At 35.9% G+C, this 19,804-nt stretch overlaps 1 protein-coding gene across 8 annotated transcripts in view; it reads right to left on the bottom strand.

The window, feature by feature from the left end:
• ABCA5 (ATP binding cassette subfamily A member 5) overlaps positions 1–19,804 on the bottom strand; it is a 99,528-nt gene that overhangs the window by 4,343 nt on the left and 75,381 nt on the right. For all 8 annotated transcript variants that reach the window (XM_051825898.2, XM_070060393.1, XM_017349299.3 and 5 more), the window contains 12 exons: positions 19,240–19,314; positions 18,768–18,859; positions 16,276–16,402; positions 15,948–16,065; positions 15,756–15,847; positions 14,475–14,650; positions 13,617–13,692; positions 13,397–13,491; positions 4,115–4,234; positions 2,517–2,666; positions 2,033–2,112; positions 389–444 (listed from right to left, as the gene is read on the bottom strand). In XM_051825898.2, coding sequence (XP_051681858.1) covers positions 389–444; positions 2,033–2,112; positions 2,517–2,666; positions 4,115–4,234; positions 13,397–13,491; positions 13,617–13,692; positions 14,475–14,650; positions 15,756–15,847; positions 15,948–16,065; positions 16,276–16,402; positions 18,768–18,859; positions 19,240–19,314 — 1,257 coding nt within the window. The remainder of the gene's footprint in view (positions 1–388; positions 445–2,032; positions 2,113–2,516; positions 2,667–4,114; positions 4,235–13,396; positions 13,492–13,616; positions 13,693–14,474; positions 14,651–15,755; positions 15,848–15,947; positions 16,066–16,275; positions 16,403–18,767; positions 18,860–19,239; positions 19,315–19,804) is intronic.

Below are 19,804 nucleotides of genomic sequence, written 5' to 3'. Positions count from 1 at the left end.
ATGTAACATTAGTAAAAGACTAATGTTAAGCTTGTGGTTATAAAATAAACTGAAAGAATGCCATTGTAAAAATTAAAAGAAAAAATAAGAAAGAAGAGGGAGGAAGGGTGGGAGTGTGGGAGGAGGAGGAGAGGAGTGAGTAGTATCATGCTTTTAAATCTGTATATATGAAATAAATGATTTTGTTCACCATTTATAAATAAAAATGTTTTAAATTTAAAAAAAATAAGCAATGGAGAACATAAAAAATTTTAAAATAACACAAAGTTTAAGGTTATTCTATAATATTTTGTCTCTGGTTCAAAATCTGTGTCCAATATAGCCTAAATAATTAACAATAGTTACTATCTTCTATAAAATAATTTTTAAAAATTAAACTTTATAGTACCTGTTCCAGTGTAGCTTGAGAAAAGCTATATTCCTCAACAGCAAAAGTATGTTTAGCTATTAAATATTAAATAAAAAATAAAATTTAATTATTAATATTTTTAGAGAATAAAATGGCAACAACTTAATATGGCTAACAATCTCTGTATAAAAAAACCTCAAATTAACTCATTTAATTTGAAGCTACCTCTGTTATTCTCCTGTTGCTTCCTTTCTCTTCACCATGCTGACAATTATTTGACAGCCCTAAGACCTTATTTTATTTCACCTTTTTCTCCTTTATCTTCTTTCTTATTATTTTTTCATGTTTTCTTCATTTTTTTCCTATTTTATTTATTTTTTAATTTATTTGACAGGGAGAGTTACAGATAGTGAGAGAGAGACAGAAAGGTCTTCCTTCCGTTGGTTCACTCCCCAAATGGCCACTATGGCTGGCGCTGCGCCGATCCGAAGTCAGGAGCCAGCTTCTTCCTGGTCTCCCATGCAGGTGGAGGGGCCCAAGCACTTCGGCCATCCTCCACTGCCCTCCCGGGCCACAGCAGAGAGCTGGACTGGAAGAGGAGCAACCAGGACTAGAACCCAGTGTCCATATGGGTTGCAGGCACTGCAGGCGGAGGATTAATCAAGTGAGCCACGGCGTCAGCCCTATTTTTATTTTTTTGATATCTGCTCTCTATCTCCCATTCCTCAACAACTCCATGGAAGCTTGCTCTTAATTGTTGACTTGGAATGTGAATTCTGATTATAATTTTATAAATTTTTTTATAATTTTGTCAGACCTTGCAGTACAACCTAATATCTAATTTCTGGTGCTCCATTCATTCCTTTAATTTAATTCTCTTTAAATAATTCAGATGTTTTTCAATTATAAAGAAATCATTAAGAAAGCAGAAACTCTGCCAATATATATTACTGGCTCAAAAATAACATTTAAAAAAAGAACAAAAGTAATACATAAATTCATAGCTATGACACGAATATGTGTTGTATCAGGTAATTTTTTATATTTAGTATTCACATAATAAAAACATAAAAATCCTACAATTATTTTGAGAGGTATTAATGATAAATCTTACATATAAACACAGGTTGTTTGTAGTTTATATATGTCATAAAATAACTGTATATCAACACTTGCCATCAAGGAATTTATCTCTCTCCACTGCCACCACAGGCATCTATTTTTCTTACCCATGACTTATTCTTAAAATGCTAACATTCAATAGGCTTCTTTAAAAACTTCGTACGGAGTAACCAACTCTACTGCAGTTTCTTTCCTGCTATAAGCACAGTTTTGATATTGCTGCTGCTTCTATGGCCTAGTATAAAGTAAGGATTCAAGGAAATCAGTGTTCCTGTTGCATGAATGACTGCTAAGATAATTAAGCTTTTTCACAGATGCAACGATAATAAACACTGATGATGTTAACTGAAGACTATAAGAGGTTTACACCTTATACCATAATATAGCTGATTTGCAAAAATCCATTCAGAATTAGCATTTATCTAGATTTTAAATAAAATGAATAAAAGTTTATATTTGCCATAGTTTACAGAACAAACTGAGATGACAATTCTGAACTTTTAAAATATAATTATTTTTAATTTGAGAACTATCTTATAATGTTTTTCAAATACCATGTACCTTCTTCCAGCTTAGAAAAAGATTGTGAAAGAGACTGAACATCTTCCTTAGGAATTTTATAAGCCAAAATAGAAGAAAAACTGAAAAATAAAACATAAAAAATGTAAACATTACTACTACTCTACTCTTAAGCTAAAATTCAAAAATTCTAGAGTTCAAAATTAAATTCTAATAATATATTTTATATGTATTTGGATAAAATGTAAAAATGGTAAAATACAAGATAATGAAGTGACTTCTATCATTGTCACTGAATGAGAACTTTAAAAAGTTTAAATACAACCAAATATTGAAAGTTCTAACACCAAGTTGATTTAAATTTCATTCATCAGATTTTACTAGTACAGTATTAATACAGTACTTTAAGATGTGTATATAGAGATACAAATACAGCCAATGAATGATAAAAGGATTTTTCCTAATCCTGTAACGTATTATGTATATTGTTCTAAAGGAAATATAAATAATCTGAATTTTTCTTTACCTTTCCTGACGGCTTGCATTTGGGAAAATATACAGAATTTCTCTTTGAAGGCGGTCTACTTCTAGATTTTCAATCCAGTCCTTTAATTTAATTTCCAAAAAGTAGCCTTTTCCAAATTTACTCTTTAAATGTTGTACTGTCCCAATACATCTGAATTAATTTTTAAAGGAAAGATTACACACAAAATGGCATGACAATTTCAAAGAATGATTTCTCACTTCAATCTCTACCAACTTTTAGGAAAACTTATGTTGGAATTTATAATACTTTTATACAAAAGTTGCAAAGATAACACAGTATCCTCATAGGCTCCTCATCCAATTTCAGTTTACATAATATTAAGATATTACTATGGCATTTTTCAAAACTGAATAAACCTCCCTGGTGTATCACCATAAACTACAGAATTACTTGGATTAATAGTTTCCACTAGTGCCCTTTTTCTGCTCTACTTTGCACTTGGCTGTCATGTCTCCTCCTTAGTCTCCACTGGTAAGGAGCAATTTCTTATTCTTTCCTTCTTTTTTGTGATTTTTCACAGTTCTGGAAGTACTTGTCAAGTGTTTTGGTAGATGCTGTTCAATCACGGTCAGTCTGATGTTTTTCACATGATTATTCAAAGGTTAGAGTCTTGAAGGGAATACCACATGGCTGAAGTATCCTTCTTACCACTGCATATCCAGGGGCACATGAGAGCCACACAACAGTATTTAATTAAGATATTATTTTGGCAGGTTTCTCAACTGTAAAGTTACTGTTTTCTCTTCTACTACTCTATGCTTTAGAACTGGCAAAGTCCAAGCTAAACCTAGGGGGTTGCATATTATGTCTCCCCTCTTGAGGGGATAGTATCCACAAATTTTACTTGGAATCATTGTGTAAGGAGTATTTGCCTCTTTTCCCAGATTCATTTATTTATTCAATCATTTATGTAAATATGAAAGTGTACATTACATTGTTTGTGCTATAACCTATTACAGTGCCTAACAATTTTCTAAAATAACAATATCAACTTTGAAATTAACATTCCAAATTTCCAAATAATTAAGCTGATTTCAAATGCAAAGTAGCTATCTTTTGGAATAAAATCAATACTTCCAAGTAATTCTGTAGAAAACTGACATAAAAGTTCAAATAAGGAAATGCTTTTTTTTAAATTTTTTTTTGACAGGCAGAGTTAGACAGTGAGAGAGAGAGACAAAAAGAAAGTCTTCCTTTTTCCGTTGGTTCACCCCCTATGTGGCTGCCACAGCCGGCGCGTTGTGGCCGGCACGCTGCGCTGATCTGAAGCCAGGTGCTTCTCCTGGTCTCCCATGGGGTGCAGGGCCCAAGCACTTGGGCCATCCTCCACTGCCTTCCCGGGCCACAGCAGAGAGCTGGCCTGGAAGAGGGGCAACCGGGAAAGAATCCGGCGTCCCGACCGGGACTAGAACCCGGTGTGCCGGCGCTGCAGGTGGAAGATTAGTCTAGTGAGCCACGGTGCCGGCCCAGAAACACTTTTTAACATTTAGATTAACATATAGTAAGTTTTGGAAAAGACAACATTCAAAATATACTTCCTGCTCTCATTCCCTAAACGCAAATGGTTTAGACAGTACCTTAACTGCCCAGAAACCATGATAGCCACTCGGTCACAGACAGCCTCTGCCTCCTCCATATAATGAGTGGTCAGAATAGCAGCTCGCTTTTTGTTTTTAAATGCAGTTCGAATTGCTCGCCTGAAAAATATAAAGAAAATTTTAAAAGAATATATGTTTGTTAATATTAGGTTTTTAAATATTCTATTATTTGATTTGCTTAATTAAAACTTACCAAATATAAACTGTTATATCCTGCCCAAATATGATTTTTCTATTCAAATTCATTTTCCTTTAGTTTTAAAAGCTTGTAAAATGTCAAGTAATTTCATAATTTCAAATGTTTATAAGGATTAAAAGTATAATTAATGAACTGTAAAAACTGATGTCTTTTTATGTTATAAGAAATACAGAATGCGAAAGAAAGCAGGAGAAGCCACACTTGTATCAGATAAAACAGACTTTAATTAAAGACAGTAAAAAGAGACAAGGTTATTATATGATAGAGTTCCAAATCCAAGAGGAAATAGCCAATCTGAGTACCCAGATATATAAAGTGAATCTTTTTTAAAGATTTATTTATTTATTTAAAAGTTAGAATTACAAAGAGATAAGGCAACAAAGAGAGATCTTTCATCTGCTGGTCCATTCCCCAAATGGCCGCTGCAAACGCTAGGGTTGTTCCAGGCCAAAGCCAGGAGCCAGGCTTCATCTGGGTGTCCCATGCGGGTGCAGAGGCCCAAGCATGGCTGACTTGCCAGGCACATTAGTAGGGAGCTGGATCAGAGGTGGAGTAGCTGGGATCCGAACTGGTGCCCATGGGATGCCGGCGCTACACAGCGGCTTAATCCACTGTGCCACAGTGCCAGTTCCATAAAGCAAATCTTAACAATCCTAGATGAAGAGATGGACTCCAATATAATAAAAGTGGAGAACTTCGATATTTCTCTCTTAGAAATGGATATATTATCCAGCGAGAAAATCAACAAAGAGGGCTGGAGTTGTAGCACAGCACGTTAAGCTGCCACCTACAGTGCTGTCATCTCATCTCATATAAATACCAGTTTAGGTCCCTGCTGCTCCAATTCCAATCCAGTTCCTTGCTAATGTGCCTGAGAAAGCAGATGATCCAAGTACTTGGACCCCTGCCACCCACGTGGGAAACCCAGATGGTGTTCTAGGCTCCCGGTGTTGACCTGGCCAAGCCCTGACGATTGTGGCCATTTGAGTAGTTAAACCAGCGGATGGAAGATCTGACTTTCCCTCTCTCTCTAACTCTACCTTTCAAATAAATAAATCTTTAAGAAAAGAAAATCAACAACAAAAAAAAGCCAAATTAAGTTGCACCCCAGATCAATTGGAACTAACAGACACAACTTTCTATTCAAAAGCTACGGAATATATATTATTCTTAATAGCACATGAAACATTCTCCAGGACAGATAATATCGTAGCTTATACAACAAGTCTCAGGGCTGGCACCGTGGCACAGCACGTTAATCCTCCGCCTGCGGCACCGGCATCCCATATGAGCGCCGGTTCTAGTCCTGGCTGCTCCTCTTCCAATCCAGCTCTCTGCTGTGGCCTGGGAGAACGGTGGTGGATGGCCCAAGTGCTTGGGCCCCTGCACCCACATGGGAGACCAAGAGGAGGCTCCTGGCTCCTGGCTTCGGATTGGCATAGCTCTGGCCGTTGCGGCCATTTGGAAAGTGAACCAACGGAGGGAGGACCTTTCTCTCTGTCTCTCCCTCTCAGTGTCTGTAACTCTACCTTTCAAATAAATAAATAAAATCTTAAAAAAAATAGTCTCAACAAATTTTAAAAACCAGAAATCATATTAAGTATATTTTATCACAATGCACTAAAATTAGAAATCAACAAGAGTTTTAGACACTACGTAAATATATGCAAATTAAACACACAACCAGTAGATCAAAGAAGAAATTAAGGAGGAAATTTTAAAATTTCTTGAAGCTAATGAAAATGAATAAAAAATTCTTTACAACAGATTTGATAATCTAGAAGAAATAGACAAATTCTCTTATACATACACCTTGACAGAATTGAACTGTGACAAAAGAGAATACCTAAACAGACCAATAACAAGTAGCAATATTCAATCACTTCATTCTATGCAGCTGTCATCACCTTGATACTCAAACCAGAAAACAACATAACAAAATAAGAAATGTACAGGCCAATATCCTTGATGAATATAAATGTACGAATCTTTAACAAAATACTAGAAAGTAAAATCAATAGCACATTAAAATATTTATTCACCATGGTTAAATGGGATTAATCCTAGGGATGCAAGGGTGCTTCAAATGCAAATCAATAAACATGATACAGGACATCAAGAGAATAATGGACAAAAATCATAAAGTCATCTTAATAGATGCAGATAAAGCAACTGATAAAATTCAACATCTCTTCATGACAAAAATTCTGAACCAAGTAGGTATAAAAGTAATGTACTTCAACATAATAAAGGCTCTATCTATCAAGCTAACAGCTAACATCATATTGAATAGGGAAATGTTGATTAAGGCTTTCTAAGATCTGGAATAAGAAAAGGAAGCCAGCTTTCACCACCTGCAGTCAACACAGTATTCTAAGTTGTAGCCAGGCAATTAGGCAAGAAAAAGAAATAAAAGGCATCCAAATCAGAAAGAAGGAAATCAAAGTGTCACTATTTTTTTGTTTGTTTTTAAAAGATTTTTTATTTGAAAGGCAGAGAGGTACAAAGAGGCAGAGAGAGAGAGAGAGAGAGAGACAGAGAAGGAGAGAGAGAGAGAGGTCTTCTGGTTCAGTCCCTAAATGGCCTCAATGACCAGAGCGGGGCAGATCTGAAGCCAGGAACCAGAAGCTTCCTCTGGGTCTCCTACATGGGTACAGGGGCCCAAGCACTTCAGCCATCTGCTGCTGCTTTCCCAGGTGCATTAGCAGAGAGCAGGATTGGAAGTGGAACAGCCAGGACTCAAACCAGCACCCACATGGGATGCCAGCACTGCAGGTGGGCTTTATCCACCATGCCACAGTGTAGGCCCCAAAGTGTCACTATTTGAAAATGACATGATATATATAAATCCCCAAAGACTCAACCAAAAAGCTGTTAGAATAAAGAAATTCAGCCAAGTTGTAAGATACAAAGTCAACATGCAAAAACAAGTAACACTGTTATACAAAGTAGCAAATTATCTGGGAAAAAAAAACCCAAGGAAGCAATTTCCAGTAACTGCAATAAAATAAAATACCTAGGAGTAAACTTAACTAGCAAGGTGAAAGAGCTCAACAATGAAAGCCATAAACCAATGGTGAAAGATATTAAAGAGGACAAAAACAAATAAAAAGACACCTCATATTCACTCAAGAAACTATTCGAAGTGATTTACAGAATCAGTGCAAACCCTGTTAAAATACCAGTATCATTTTAAACAGAATTAGGAAAAAACACTACTAAAATTTGTGTAAGATTGCGAAAGACCCCGAATGGCCAAAGAAATCTTGAGCAAAAAGAACAAAGCAGGAGGTATTACACTGACTTTAGTCGATTTTACAAGGCTATAGTAATTAAAACAACATTGTATTGGCATAGAACAGATGCATAAGCCAATGGAATAAAATAGAGATCCTAGAAGTAAACCCACATCTACTGCCAACTGATCTTTCACAAAGGTGCAAACAACATGCATTGCCAAAAGGACAGTTTTTTTCAATCCATGATGCTAGGAAAATAGAGTATCTACTTAAAGAGAATGAGGCCAGATTCCTATCCCTCACCATGTACAAAAGCCAACTCAAAGTGAATTCAGGAGCTAAGTATAAGACCTGAAACTTTGAAATTACTAGAAGAAAACACAGAAGAAATGCTTCAGGACATTGGAATAGGCAATAATTTTTTTTATCAGACCTCAAAAACCACAGGAAACAAATGCAAAAACAGATAGACGGGATTTCATCAAACTGAAGAGCTTCTGCACAGTAAAAGTGTGAAAAAAAAAAAAGTGAAGAGACAACCTACAGAGAGAAAATAATATGACAATGGGTTAATATCCAGAGTGTGTATATATATATATATATATATATGAACCCAAATATCCAGAATATACATATACATATATGAACCCAAAAAACTCAACAGCAAAACAAAACAAAAAACCAAACAATACAATAAAAATGGGCAATGTTTCTAAATAGCTATTTCTCAGAAGAAGACATACATGTAGCCAACAGGCACACGAAAAATGTTCAACATCACTAATGGTCAGAGAAATGCAAATCAAAATCACAAGGTAACATCACCTCAGTAAAGACTATCATCAAAAAGACAAAAAATAACATGTGCTGACAATGATGTTGAGAAAAGGAAATCCTTACAAGTGGCTTACAAATTAGTATAGCAATTGTGGAAAACTACGGAGGTTTCTCAAAAAAAAAAAAAGAGAGAGAGAGAGAGAGAGAGAATTACCAAATGATCCAGCAAGCATACTAAGGCAAGCCCACTAAGTATATAATCAGAATGTCAATGAGACAGTTGCATTCCCACGTTTATTGTAGCACTATTCATAACAGTCAGAAATAGAAACAACCTAAGCATCAATCCACAATAAATGAATGATGAATACTACTTAGCCATAAAGAAGATTGAAATCTTATCATCTGTAACAATACAGATGGAACTGGAGATCATTAAGTGAAATAAGCCAAACACAGAAAGACAAGTACCACATAATCTCAGAATCAAAAAAGGGGATCTCATAGAAATTAAAGGTATAATGGTAGTTCCAGACACTAGGGAGAGAAGAAAGTGGGGAGGGACTGGGAAAGACTGATTCATGAGTACTAAGTTATAGATGGTAAAAGTAAGAAGTTCTGGGGATTGATTACACAGTAGGATGACTACTGTTAATATACTATATACTACTGTTATGTACTGTATATTTCTCTCTAAAGCTGGGGTGGTAAACATTTTTTCTACCAATGGCATTTTGGATATTTATAATATCACATGAGGCCATACAAAATCATCAACTTAAAAATTAGCCTGTTAGTTCTATTTATTTTTAATGAGTCTAAAATTTTATTATTTTTATTTTTTTCTTTAGTTTGCTTTACTTTTTAACAGATTCAATATAGTTCAAAGACACAAATTTTTTTTTTTTAAGATTTATTTTTATTCATTTGAAAGCAGAGTTACAGAGAGGTAGAGAGAGAGAGAGAGAGCTCTTCCATCTGCTGGTTCACTTCCCAAATGGTTGCAATAGCAGGAGCTGAGCCAAACCAAAGCCAGGAGCCAGGAGCTTCTTCCGGGTCTCCCACGTGGGTTCAGGGGCCCAAGGACTTGGGCTATCTCTGCTGCTTTCCCAGGTGCATTAGTAGGGAGCTGGATTAGAAGTGAAGCAGCAGGGACTCAAACTGGTACCCACAGGGGATGCTGGTGCTGCAGGCTGAGGCTTTAACCTGCTGTGCACAGTACCAGCCCTGACACACTTCTAATATAATGATATTCTTTGTCTCCCTCTTTTCCTCCCTCCGTTTCATTTTTGTATTTTTGAGATGACATAGTTTTCATTTACATTACATTCAAGGGCTTAATGCTCCACCAAATAAAAACTTCAACCAATAAAAAGCAAAAATACTCTGGTTTACAATTCCTGGAGCAAGGACAGTCTCTTCAACAAATGGTGCTGGGAAAACGGGATTTCCACATGCAGAAGTATGAACCAAGACCCCTACCTTACACCTTACACAAAAATCCACTCAACACAGATTAAAGATATAAATCTACAACCCAACACCATCAAATTATTAGAGAACATCAGAGAAACCCTGCAAGATAAAGGCACAGGCAAAGATTTCCTAGAAAAGACCCCAGAGGCACAGGCAAAGCCAAATTAACACCTGGGATTACATCAAATTGAGATGTTTCTGTATGGCAAAAGAAACAGGAAAGTGAAGAGGCAACCAACAGAATAGGAGAAATTCTTTGCAAACTCCACAACTGATAAAAGATTAATAACCAGAACCTACAAAGAGATCAAGAAACTCCACAAAAACAAAACAAACAAGCCAGTTAAGAGATGGGACAAGGACTTAGACATTTTTCAAAAGACAAAATCCAAATGGCCAACAGACACATGAAAAGATGTTCAGTATCACTAGCTGTCAGGGAAATGTAAATCAAAACCACAATGATGTTTCACCTCACCCTGGTTAGAATGGCTTTCATACAGAAATCAACAAACAACAAATACTGGCGAGGATGTGGGGAAAAGAGCACACTAATCCACTGTAGGTGGGAATGCAAATTGATAAAGCCAATATAAAAGATAGTTTGGAGATACCTCAGAAATCTGAATATAGCCATATCATATGACCCAGCCATCCTACTCCTTGGAATTTACCCAAAGGAAACTAAATCAACAAATAAAAGAGCTATTTGCACCTCCATGTTTATTTTGGCTAAATTCACAATAGCTAAGACATGGAATCAGCCTAAATGCCCATCAACAGAAGACTGGATAAAGAAATTATGAGATATGTACTCTATGGAATACTACACAGTGGTTAAAAAATGAAATCCGGCCATTTGCAACAAAATGGAGGAATCTGGAAAACATCATGCTGAGTGAAATAAGCCAGTCCCAAAGGGACAAACATCATTTGTTCTCCCTGATCTGTGACAACTAACTGAGCACCTAAAAGGAAACCTGCTGAAGTGAAATGGACACTATGAGAAGCAATGACTTGATCAGCCCTTGTCCTGATTGTCAAGGAACAGCTTACTATTTTATTCTTTTTAATATTTTCTTTTTCTACTTAATATCATTGGTTGAACTCTTTACTTAACACAGAATTATTCACAGGTATTTAAATCCAATTGAAAATTGATCCCTATTAAATATAAGAGTGAGAATAAGAGAGGGAGGAGATGTGCAGTTAGGCATCCATTCCCATGGACTTACCCCTAAGGGTAAAGCTAAAAATTTGCCATAAGACTCCAAATTCCATTAGGTTGGCAGGTACTATCGCCATCTTACATGTTAAAGTGATCATATTCATATTAAGCGTGTAACTGATCATATAGATAGGATTAATTGTCAAAGGGATCACATAAATAAGACCAAGTGTCTGGTAATAACAATAGACAGAATTAAAAAGGAGAGAATGATCCAACATGGGAAGCAGGCCACACAACCGACTCATAGAATGACAAATGCCCTAAATAGCACTCTGACCTCAGAATCAGCTCTTAAGGCATTTGGATCTGGCTGAAAAACCCATGAGAGCATTTCAGGCATGGAAAGCCAAGACACTGGGGCAACAAATGATCTACACAAAGGATCTCCGTGAGACCCCAGTGGAAAGAAGGGGCCATCAAAGAAGGAGGTACTTTTCTCTGAAGGTAGGAGAGAACTTCCACTTTGCTTATGGCCCTGTATAAATACTGATGGAGTTTGTGGAATCAAAAGGCTTCTATAGCATTGGCAGCTCATGACAAGAGCTTCAGGTGATCACCGACATCATAAATAAGAGTGTCAATTGTTAAATCAACAACAGGAGTCATTGTGCACTTATCCACATGTAGGACTTCTGTCCTTAACGAGTTGTACTTTGAGAATTAATGGTAAAACTTGTCTTTAAACAGTACTTTATACTTTGTGTGTCTGTGTGGGTGAAAACTGTTAAAATCTTTACTTAGTAAAGAGTTGATCTTATGTATATAATTAAAAATGAATCTTAATGAAGAATGGGATGGGAGAGGGAGTAGGAGGTAGGACAGGAGTTGGGGTGGGAAGGCAGATATGGGAGGAAGAACTGATATATTCCAAAAGTTGTACCTATGAAATTTATATTTATTAAATAAAAGTTTTCTTAAAAATAAAGATTGACAAAACTATATTTGCAGCAATACTTATACAAATATGAATTGCTTTCTTTTTATTTTTTTTTTCTGTTTTTTAATTTTAGCTCTCACATATAAAGGAGAACACGTGGTATTTGTCTTTCTGTGTCCAGCTTATTTCACTCTGTCTTGCCTGTGGTTTCCTTGGCAGGACCAGATCAAAGGATTTCATTGGACTTATATGACCTGCGGGCTGGATGTCCCCACCCCTCAGAGAAAACCTAGAAGACAGGATTTCAGATGTTTTTATCATGTAGAAATATTACAAGTTTGAAGATACAGAGATATTTTCCCTGTTTGGGCACTACATGATATATACATGGACTGAAACATCACATGATACTCTGTAAATAATTATAATCTTTACATGCCCATTAAATTAATTAAAATATTTTTAAATTAAAAAGAAAAATAACCATAGAATCATAAGGAAAGCTTAATATTCAAAAAGCAGACCCAGAAATTGAAGTTCAAAGAATTGTTTAATTATTTCATACCTTAAATTATTAGAAAGAGTTCCAAGATAAATTCAAAGCAATATTATTATGGGAAAGATAAAACATATGTTAAGTGATTACAAAGAAATTATTAGAAAGAATTATTAGAAAGTGTTCCAAGATAAATTCAAAGCAATATTGTTTTGGGAAAGATAAAACATATGTTAAATGACTACAAAGAAAACTTTTTTTTTTTTTTTTTTTTGACAGGCAGAGTGGACAGTGAGAGAGAGAGAGACAGAGAGAAAGGTCTTCCTTTGCCGTTGGTTCACCCTCCAATGGCCGCCGCGGCCGGCGCGCTGCGGCCGGCGCACCGCGCTGATCCGATGGCAGGAGCCAGGAGCCAGGTGCTTTTCCTGGTCTCCCATGGGGTGCAGGGCCCAAGCACCTGGGCCATCCTCCACTGCACTCCCTGGCCACAGCAGAGAGCTGGACTGGAAGAGGGACAACCGGGACAGAATCCAGCGCCCCGACCAGGACTAGAACCCGGTGTGCCGGCGCTGCAAGGCGGAGGATTAGCCTGTTGAGCCACGGCGCCGGCCTACAAAGAAAACTTTTAAAAACTATTCAGTAAGTAGAATTCTTTATTTTAGTAATAGCCATACATTTACTTCCATTCTGAAATATACTCATAGAAAATATTATAAACATTTCATGAAAATATAAATTTTAAAGAAATATCTAGAAATTAAATATCTAATATTTAATTATTATAGCATTTACTAGGATTCTAAATCAAGATGTGCATATAACTAATATAAAACTATAAATAAAAGAAATATTCCTTTATTCTATCATTTAAATATTAATATTTAATAGTAATGCTTAATTAATAATAAATAATCCTTTATTCTACATTATGATATATGTTACAAATTTATTCAGTATCACACTTACCACATGTGCTGTTTGGCTTTAGGATCCATACCTGTAGATGGTTCATCTAGCAAAGTAATCTGAGGATTTCCCAGCATACTTAGAGCAAAGCACAACTAGATGGAAAAGAAAAGAATGGAGGTGGACTAAAAGATTTCACTATATGGAATCCTATCAAGTTAATAAAAAGTATTAAATTATCAGTAATATAGAGATATACTTGTTGCATAACAAAAAGTACCTTTCGCTTAATTCCTGCGGGTAGTTTCTTAATAGTTTTCTGAAGATGTTCTTTTAAATCAAGTACATTTGTTATTCTGCAAAATTGACAGCACAAAATTAGTGTACCATTTTAAATATAAATATATATATACTATGTATAATCACTGCCAGTGTTTTCTCTAGAAGAGTTACTAAGTTAACTTACTATAATTAGACAAGAAAAATCACCAATTTAAATTATTATTATTATTATTTTTTTTTTTTTTTTTTTTTTTTTGACAGGCAGAGTGGACAGTGAGAGAGAGACAGAGAGAAAGGTCTTCCTTTGCCGTTGGTTCACCCTCCAATGGCCGCCGCGGCCGGCGCGCTGCGGCCGGCGCACCGCGCTGATCCGATGGCAGGAGCCAGGAGCCAGGTGCTTTTCCTGGTCTCCCATGGGGTGCAGGGCCCAAGCACCTGGGCCATCCTCCACTGCACTCCCTGGCCACAGCAGAGGGCTGGCCTGGAAGAGGGGCAACCGGGACAGAATCCGGCGCCCTGACCGGGACTAGAACCCGGTGTGCCGGCGCCGCTAGGCGGAGGATTAGCCTAGTGAGCCGCGGCGCCGGCCCAATTTAAATTATTTTAAACAAATGAAGCTCTTCATAAAATGATTTACTTCAAGTTTCATACATTTAATGGTATATCATTAATAATCATAAGTGGAAAAACGCCTTTCAGTTGCATAGCTGTTATAATTTTGTAAAGAATATTTGTAAAAGTAATGGCTGTTTCTATGAAAATCATGATCTACAGAAATGCTTGTTAGGAAAATTTAAATATATGAGCTATAAAACTTCCTCATGTAATAAAATAGATCTGAAGAAAATTATATTACCGGCTTATGACTTCTTTCATGTCACCTGAACTCATTCCTTTCACAGCTCCATAAATTTCAAAATGTTCTTGCAATGTAATATCTGGCCACAGTGGGTTTATCTGAGGACAGTAACCCATACACTTAATAGAATCATCATCTTCAGCTGCATCTGAAGAATACTCTCCTAGAAATACCTACAAAGATACAAGCCGATTTTCAGTTAAGTATTTTCATTTGATTTACATTATGAAGAGGCAAGTGGATTAATTCAAATCCCTTCCTATTGCCTGTGTAGTATCATGTCAGGTTTTAATACTTTGTGATGACGGAAGGACATAGCTAAGTCACAGTTCAGTGACACAGCTAGAAAGGTTGATTTTAAGGTAGCATTGGATAGGAAAGAAAAATACAACTTTCACTAGAAAATTGTCTCACTGTAAAATGATCTTTGAAACTAGGAATAAGTGAATTTAGTGACTTGAATTTCATTGGACATAAGATACAGCCAATATAGGAAATGGCTCAGGCGAAAAAACAAAGAAAGAATGCCTGGTATATTCCAGAAAAGCAGTAAGTCAGTGGGCCTGGTTTTGAAGTTAGTAAGGCAAAAGAAACAAGAAATGCAGACAGGCAAGTATTGTGAAGTTTCTTCAAAGTGGGGAGTGAAACACATATAATCAAAGATAAGCTGATAGGAGGATCAAGACTAGTTCCCAGATCTCCTGAAGTTAACACAACTGTTTTCCATTAAGTTGGTACACAAATCACCTATGCACATAATAATTAGAAAAGCAGAAATATCATACACATACATACCTGCATGTGTGCATGAAAATCTCACCATGCATATTATTATAATACAGAAAATCTGAGCATCAAAATCCTAATTTAGCATTAATTTATCTAAATTAAAAATGTAAATCTGGAGCTGGTGTTGTGGCGTAGCAGGTAAAGCCATGGCCTGCAGTGCCGGCATCCCATAAGGGCGCTGGCTCAAGTCCTGGATGCTCCACTTCCGATCCAACTCTCTGCTAAGGCCTGGGAAAGCAGTAGAAGATGGTCCAAGTGTTTGGGCCCCTGCACTTGCGAGGGAGAACGGAAGCAGCTCTTGGATCCTGGCTTCAGATCGGCGCAGCTCCAGCCGTTGAATTGTGAAGTTGACCAGCGAATGGAGGACCTCTCTCTCTCTGCCTCTCCTTTTCTCTCTGTGTAACTCTGACTTTCAAGTAAAAATAAATAATTTTTTTTTAAAAAAATGTAAATCATATTCAATAAATTCCATATCCTTGTATGGCATACCTTGCCTGAAGTTGGTTCAATATCACCAACTAGAATATTAATAACTGTACTTTTGCCTGCACCATTTGGACCCAGCAGTCCCAAAATTTCTCCTAAAGGAATTGAAAGAAAAAAAATAATTATGATCAAAATAAATACAAAAACTATTCTTCTGGAAAACTATTTAAGAAAAAAATAATTAAACGACAACACCTTTTTTCACAGAGAAAGAGATGTATTTAGTTGCCACTTTCTTAATCTTTCTTGAATGAAGAAAATCTTTCTTGTCTTCATATTCTTTATGTAAATTGCTGACCATAATGGCTGGTTTCTAATTAGGGAAAAAAGATACCTGTCATTTCATGGCAAGCTGTTCTTCATATACATATCACCAGAATACATTTATTAATAACATGATAATTATACAAATACATTTTCATTGCAACTGAAATGATGGAATATCCAAAAGTAGACAAAATATTTTTGCAAGATTTTTTCAGATTTATTTGTGCAAAGGAAAATATTTTAAATTTTTAATTACCTCCTCACAACACTGACAACTCATCAGTTCTTTGACTTTTAATCTTTCAGCTTTGACATCTTCATCTTCATCCTCATTGTTTGGTGGTTCTGGAAACTTCTTGGTTTTTGACTTTGTTGAAAGGTTTCTAAACATATGAAGACAGACTTTCAAATAATTAAAGTTATAAGAAATATAGACATTACAAAGAGGAAAATTTGAGAAATATACTAACATCAGATCTAGGGTTATCTCTGAAAACCAGAATTACAATTGATATTCTTCACTGAAAGATAGCATTTAAATGATATCATCTAACTTCATTTATTCAACAATATCATTTATGACTAGTAAGTGTCAGATATAATTCCACAGAAAGATAAAAGGAAGAAAAATACGGACTCTACAAGAATTTACAGCTTTGGGTATTAATGGAACTGCGTGGAAGCATTAGATGTAGGGGGCAGAAGTCAGAATACATAGGAATACAATTTTTAAGGATAGGCAGAGGAAGAAGGAAATTTTGAATAGGAAGAAAGGTAAAGAGGCAAATAGGAGATGACATTATAGAAAACAAAGGGACAAAAAGACAAGTATAAGGAGAGTAAGTCAATCATGTTAAAGATTACAATTAGGTAAAGGGTCTACCAGACAAAGACAAAATGGAAGACAAATAACAATATTTAAAATGTGTGAAAGCTTTTAATAGACATTTCTCAAAAGCAGATCTAAAAACAGCTAATGAGGGGGCTGGTGCTGTGGTGTAGTAGTTTAGGCCTCCACCTGCAGCACTGGCATCCCATATGGGTACTGGTTTTAGTCCCAGCTGCTTATCTTCTGATCAGCTCTTTGCTAATGGCCTGGGAAAGCAGAGGATGATGGCCTAAGTGCTTGGGCCCCTGCACCCACATGGGAGACCTGGAAGAAGTTCCTGGCTCCTGGCTTCGGATCGGCCCAGGTCTGGCCCTTGCGGCCATTTGGAGAGTGAACCAGCAGATGGAAGATCTGTCTGAAACTCTGGCTCTCAAAAAAACAAAACAAAACAAACAAACAAAATGTACAACGAGCACATGAAAAGGTTCTCAACATCATGAATCATTAGGGAAATATAAATCAAAATCACAATAGTATACGACTACACATATACTACAATGGCTAAAATAAAATGACAAGCAATGATGAGGTTGTGGAGAAAACAGAATTCTCAGACATTCCTAAGTGGAAGTAAAATGGTTCTACCATTTTAGAAAGTAGATTGGCAGTTCCACAAAAGGTTAAACACAGAGCTCTGATCTATAAATCCTATTCTAGGAATCCACTGAAGAGAAATGAAAACCACATGTCCACACAAAGACATGTACACAATGTTCTCAGAAACAGTATTCATAATAGCCAATAAAACCAAACTCACTGACAAAAACATAAGCATGGTACAGATATTCAACAATGTAATATTAACACTAAAACACCCACACAGGTAATGAAGCACTGCTACATGATGCAACATAATGATCCTTTCAAACATTTTACTAACTGTAAAACTGTATACTAGACACTAAATTCAAATAATTCTAATAATTATATAGTGTTTTCTGATGAATATGATTTTCTGATATTAAAATAATGTTCCAATTATGATGAAAAGTAAGTATTTCTGAAGTATGTAAGAAAACCATTGGTCTTTTTTGGCTTAATTTTTTCAGAACTGTTTCTTTTCTTTAAAATATTTTTAAAATGTAGCATATGAATATTTAAAGCACTTAATGTGCAGTAAGCACAATGGGAAGTATCTAAATCTATATATAGTATACATATATATTCATTGTATACATTAATTTTGCAAAAATACATGTTAAGAAAAGGCAAAAAAGTACATTGAGTAAAAGAATTCAGACAAAAAAAGGCAACATATTGTATAATTCCAATTATAAGAACTGTTCAGAATAGACATAGCTGACAAATATAGAAGGTAGGTTAGAGGTTACCTAGTGCTGGAAGCATGGAAAGTGCGATAGGAGAATCTAATAACGGAAGAAAAATCTATTTCCGGAGTGCTGGAAATGTTCTAAAACTGTCATGGGGGGGCTGGCACTGTGACATAGCGGGTAAAGCCGCTGCCTGCAGTGCCGGCATCCCATATGGCCTCCGGTTCGAGTCCCAGCTGCTCCACTTCCCATCCAGCCCTCTGCTAAGGCCTGGGAAAGCAGTAAAAGAAGGCCCAAGTTCTTGAGCCCCTGATTCGCATGGGAGACCCAGAAGAAGCTCCTGGCTGCTGGCTTCAGATCAGCTCAGCTCCGGCTGCTGTGGTCATTTGGGGAGTGAACTAGCAGATGGAAGACTTCTCTTTCTTTCTCTCTCTCTCTCTCTCTCTCTCTCTCTCTGCCTCTCCTCCTCTCTCTGTGTAACTCTTTCAAATACATAAATAAATCTTTAAAAAAAAAAAAAACTGTTACAGTGATCATTATACAATTCTGTAAATATGCTAAAACATTAAAATTTTTAAAAGAACTTACCTGAAAAATGGGTCCTTTCTTATTGTTCTGCCTCCATATTTTTTCTCATAGTATTGTAAGAGGAAAATCCATAGAACACACTGCAGGTAAGGCTAAAAGAACAGAATACAGCTCAACACTGAATCATCGTTTTCACCTTTGCCAGCAGAACCAAGACCACATACATCAGCCTCCTTACCCTCTCCAAAAGCATAATCACAATGCCTTTATGCTTGTGTAGTAAAGATAACTTAAAACAAATTTTAATATAAACCTAGCTAGAATTATTTTTAGTAAAATAACTTTTAACATATTTTTCTTCCTCTGAAAACTTCTTACGTTGCCTATGCAGCCACCCAGCATTAATACACTTGACTTTTTATGCACCTTCTTTTTTATGCAGCAGGATAAAAACTAAAGAGTTAAAACCATACAACTAAATATTCTAAAAGTAACATGCTAACACAAAAAAGAACTTTTTGTCATTTCTTACCAATATAACAGCCACCAAAAGCCTATCCCATGGATTGTAGGCATCCTCATTTTTTGGTACATTCTTCCAAGAAACCTGAGACAAAAATCTATTTCAGTGTATATGCTGTGATATGTTGAAATATTTGCATTAAAATGGAAAAATACATGTTTGTTCAGCAAACATCTATGTAAGTAAGTTAGCTATTCATATTAATTAAACTATGTTTTATATTTGAATTAAAATCTCCCCTGCCTCCAAATATTTCCATCAGAATTGCTGTAGATTATTAAACAAAAGCAAAAACTTAACAAAGGTAAGGGTGGGGTAGTTAGAGAATAGAATTAATCAATATTAAGTAATTCCAAATCAAGAATTCAAAATTTATTTTTCCCTAATAAATAACACAGAAATTTATTTCAAGTATCCAGTCTTAGTAAAACTGCTATATTTTTCTTTGTTTTTCCTTGGAAAAAATTCTTACACTTCATTTTGTCTCATCTCTTTATAGTGTAATACATTTCTTAATACCTGAAAAACTCTTAGAAACAAATGACTGAAACAAAATTCTAATTACATTCATTTT

Source organism: Oryctolagus cuniculus, chromosome 17 (assembly GCF_964237555.1).
Source record: "Oryctolagus cuniculus chromosome 17, mOryCun1.1, whole genome shotgun sequence".
Lineage (NCBI taxonomy): Eukaryota > Metazoa > Chordata > Mammalia > Lagomorpha > Leporidae > Oryctolagus > Oryctolagus cuniculus.
Note: the sequence above shows the minus strand (reverse complement) of the source record. Positions and strands in the feature narration are given on the sequence as shown.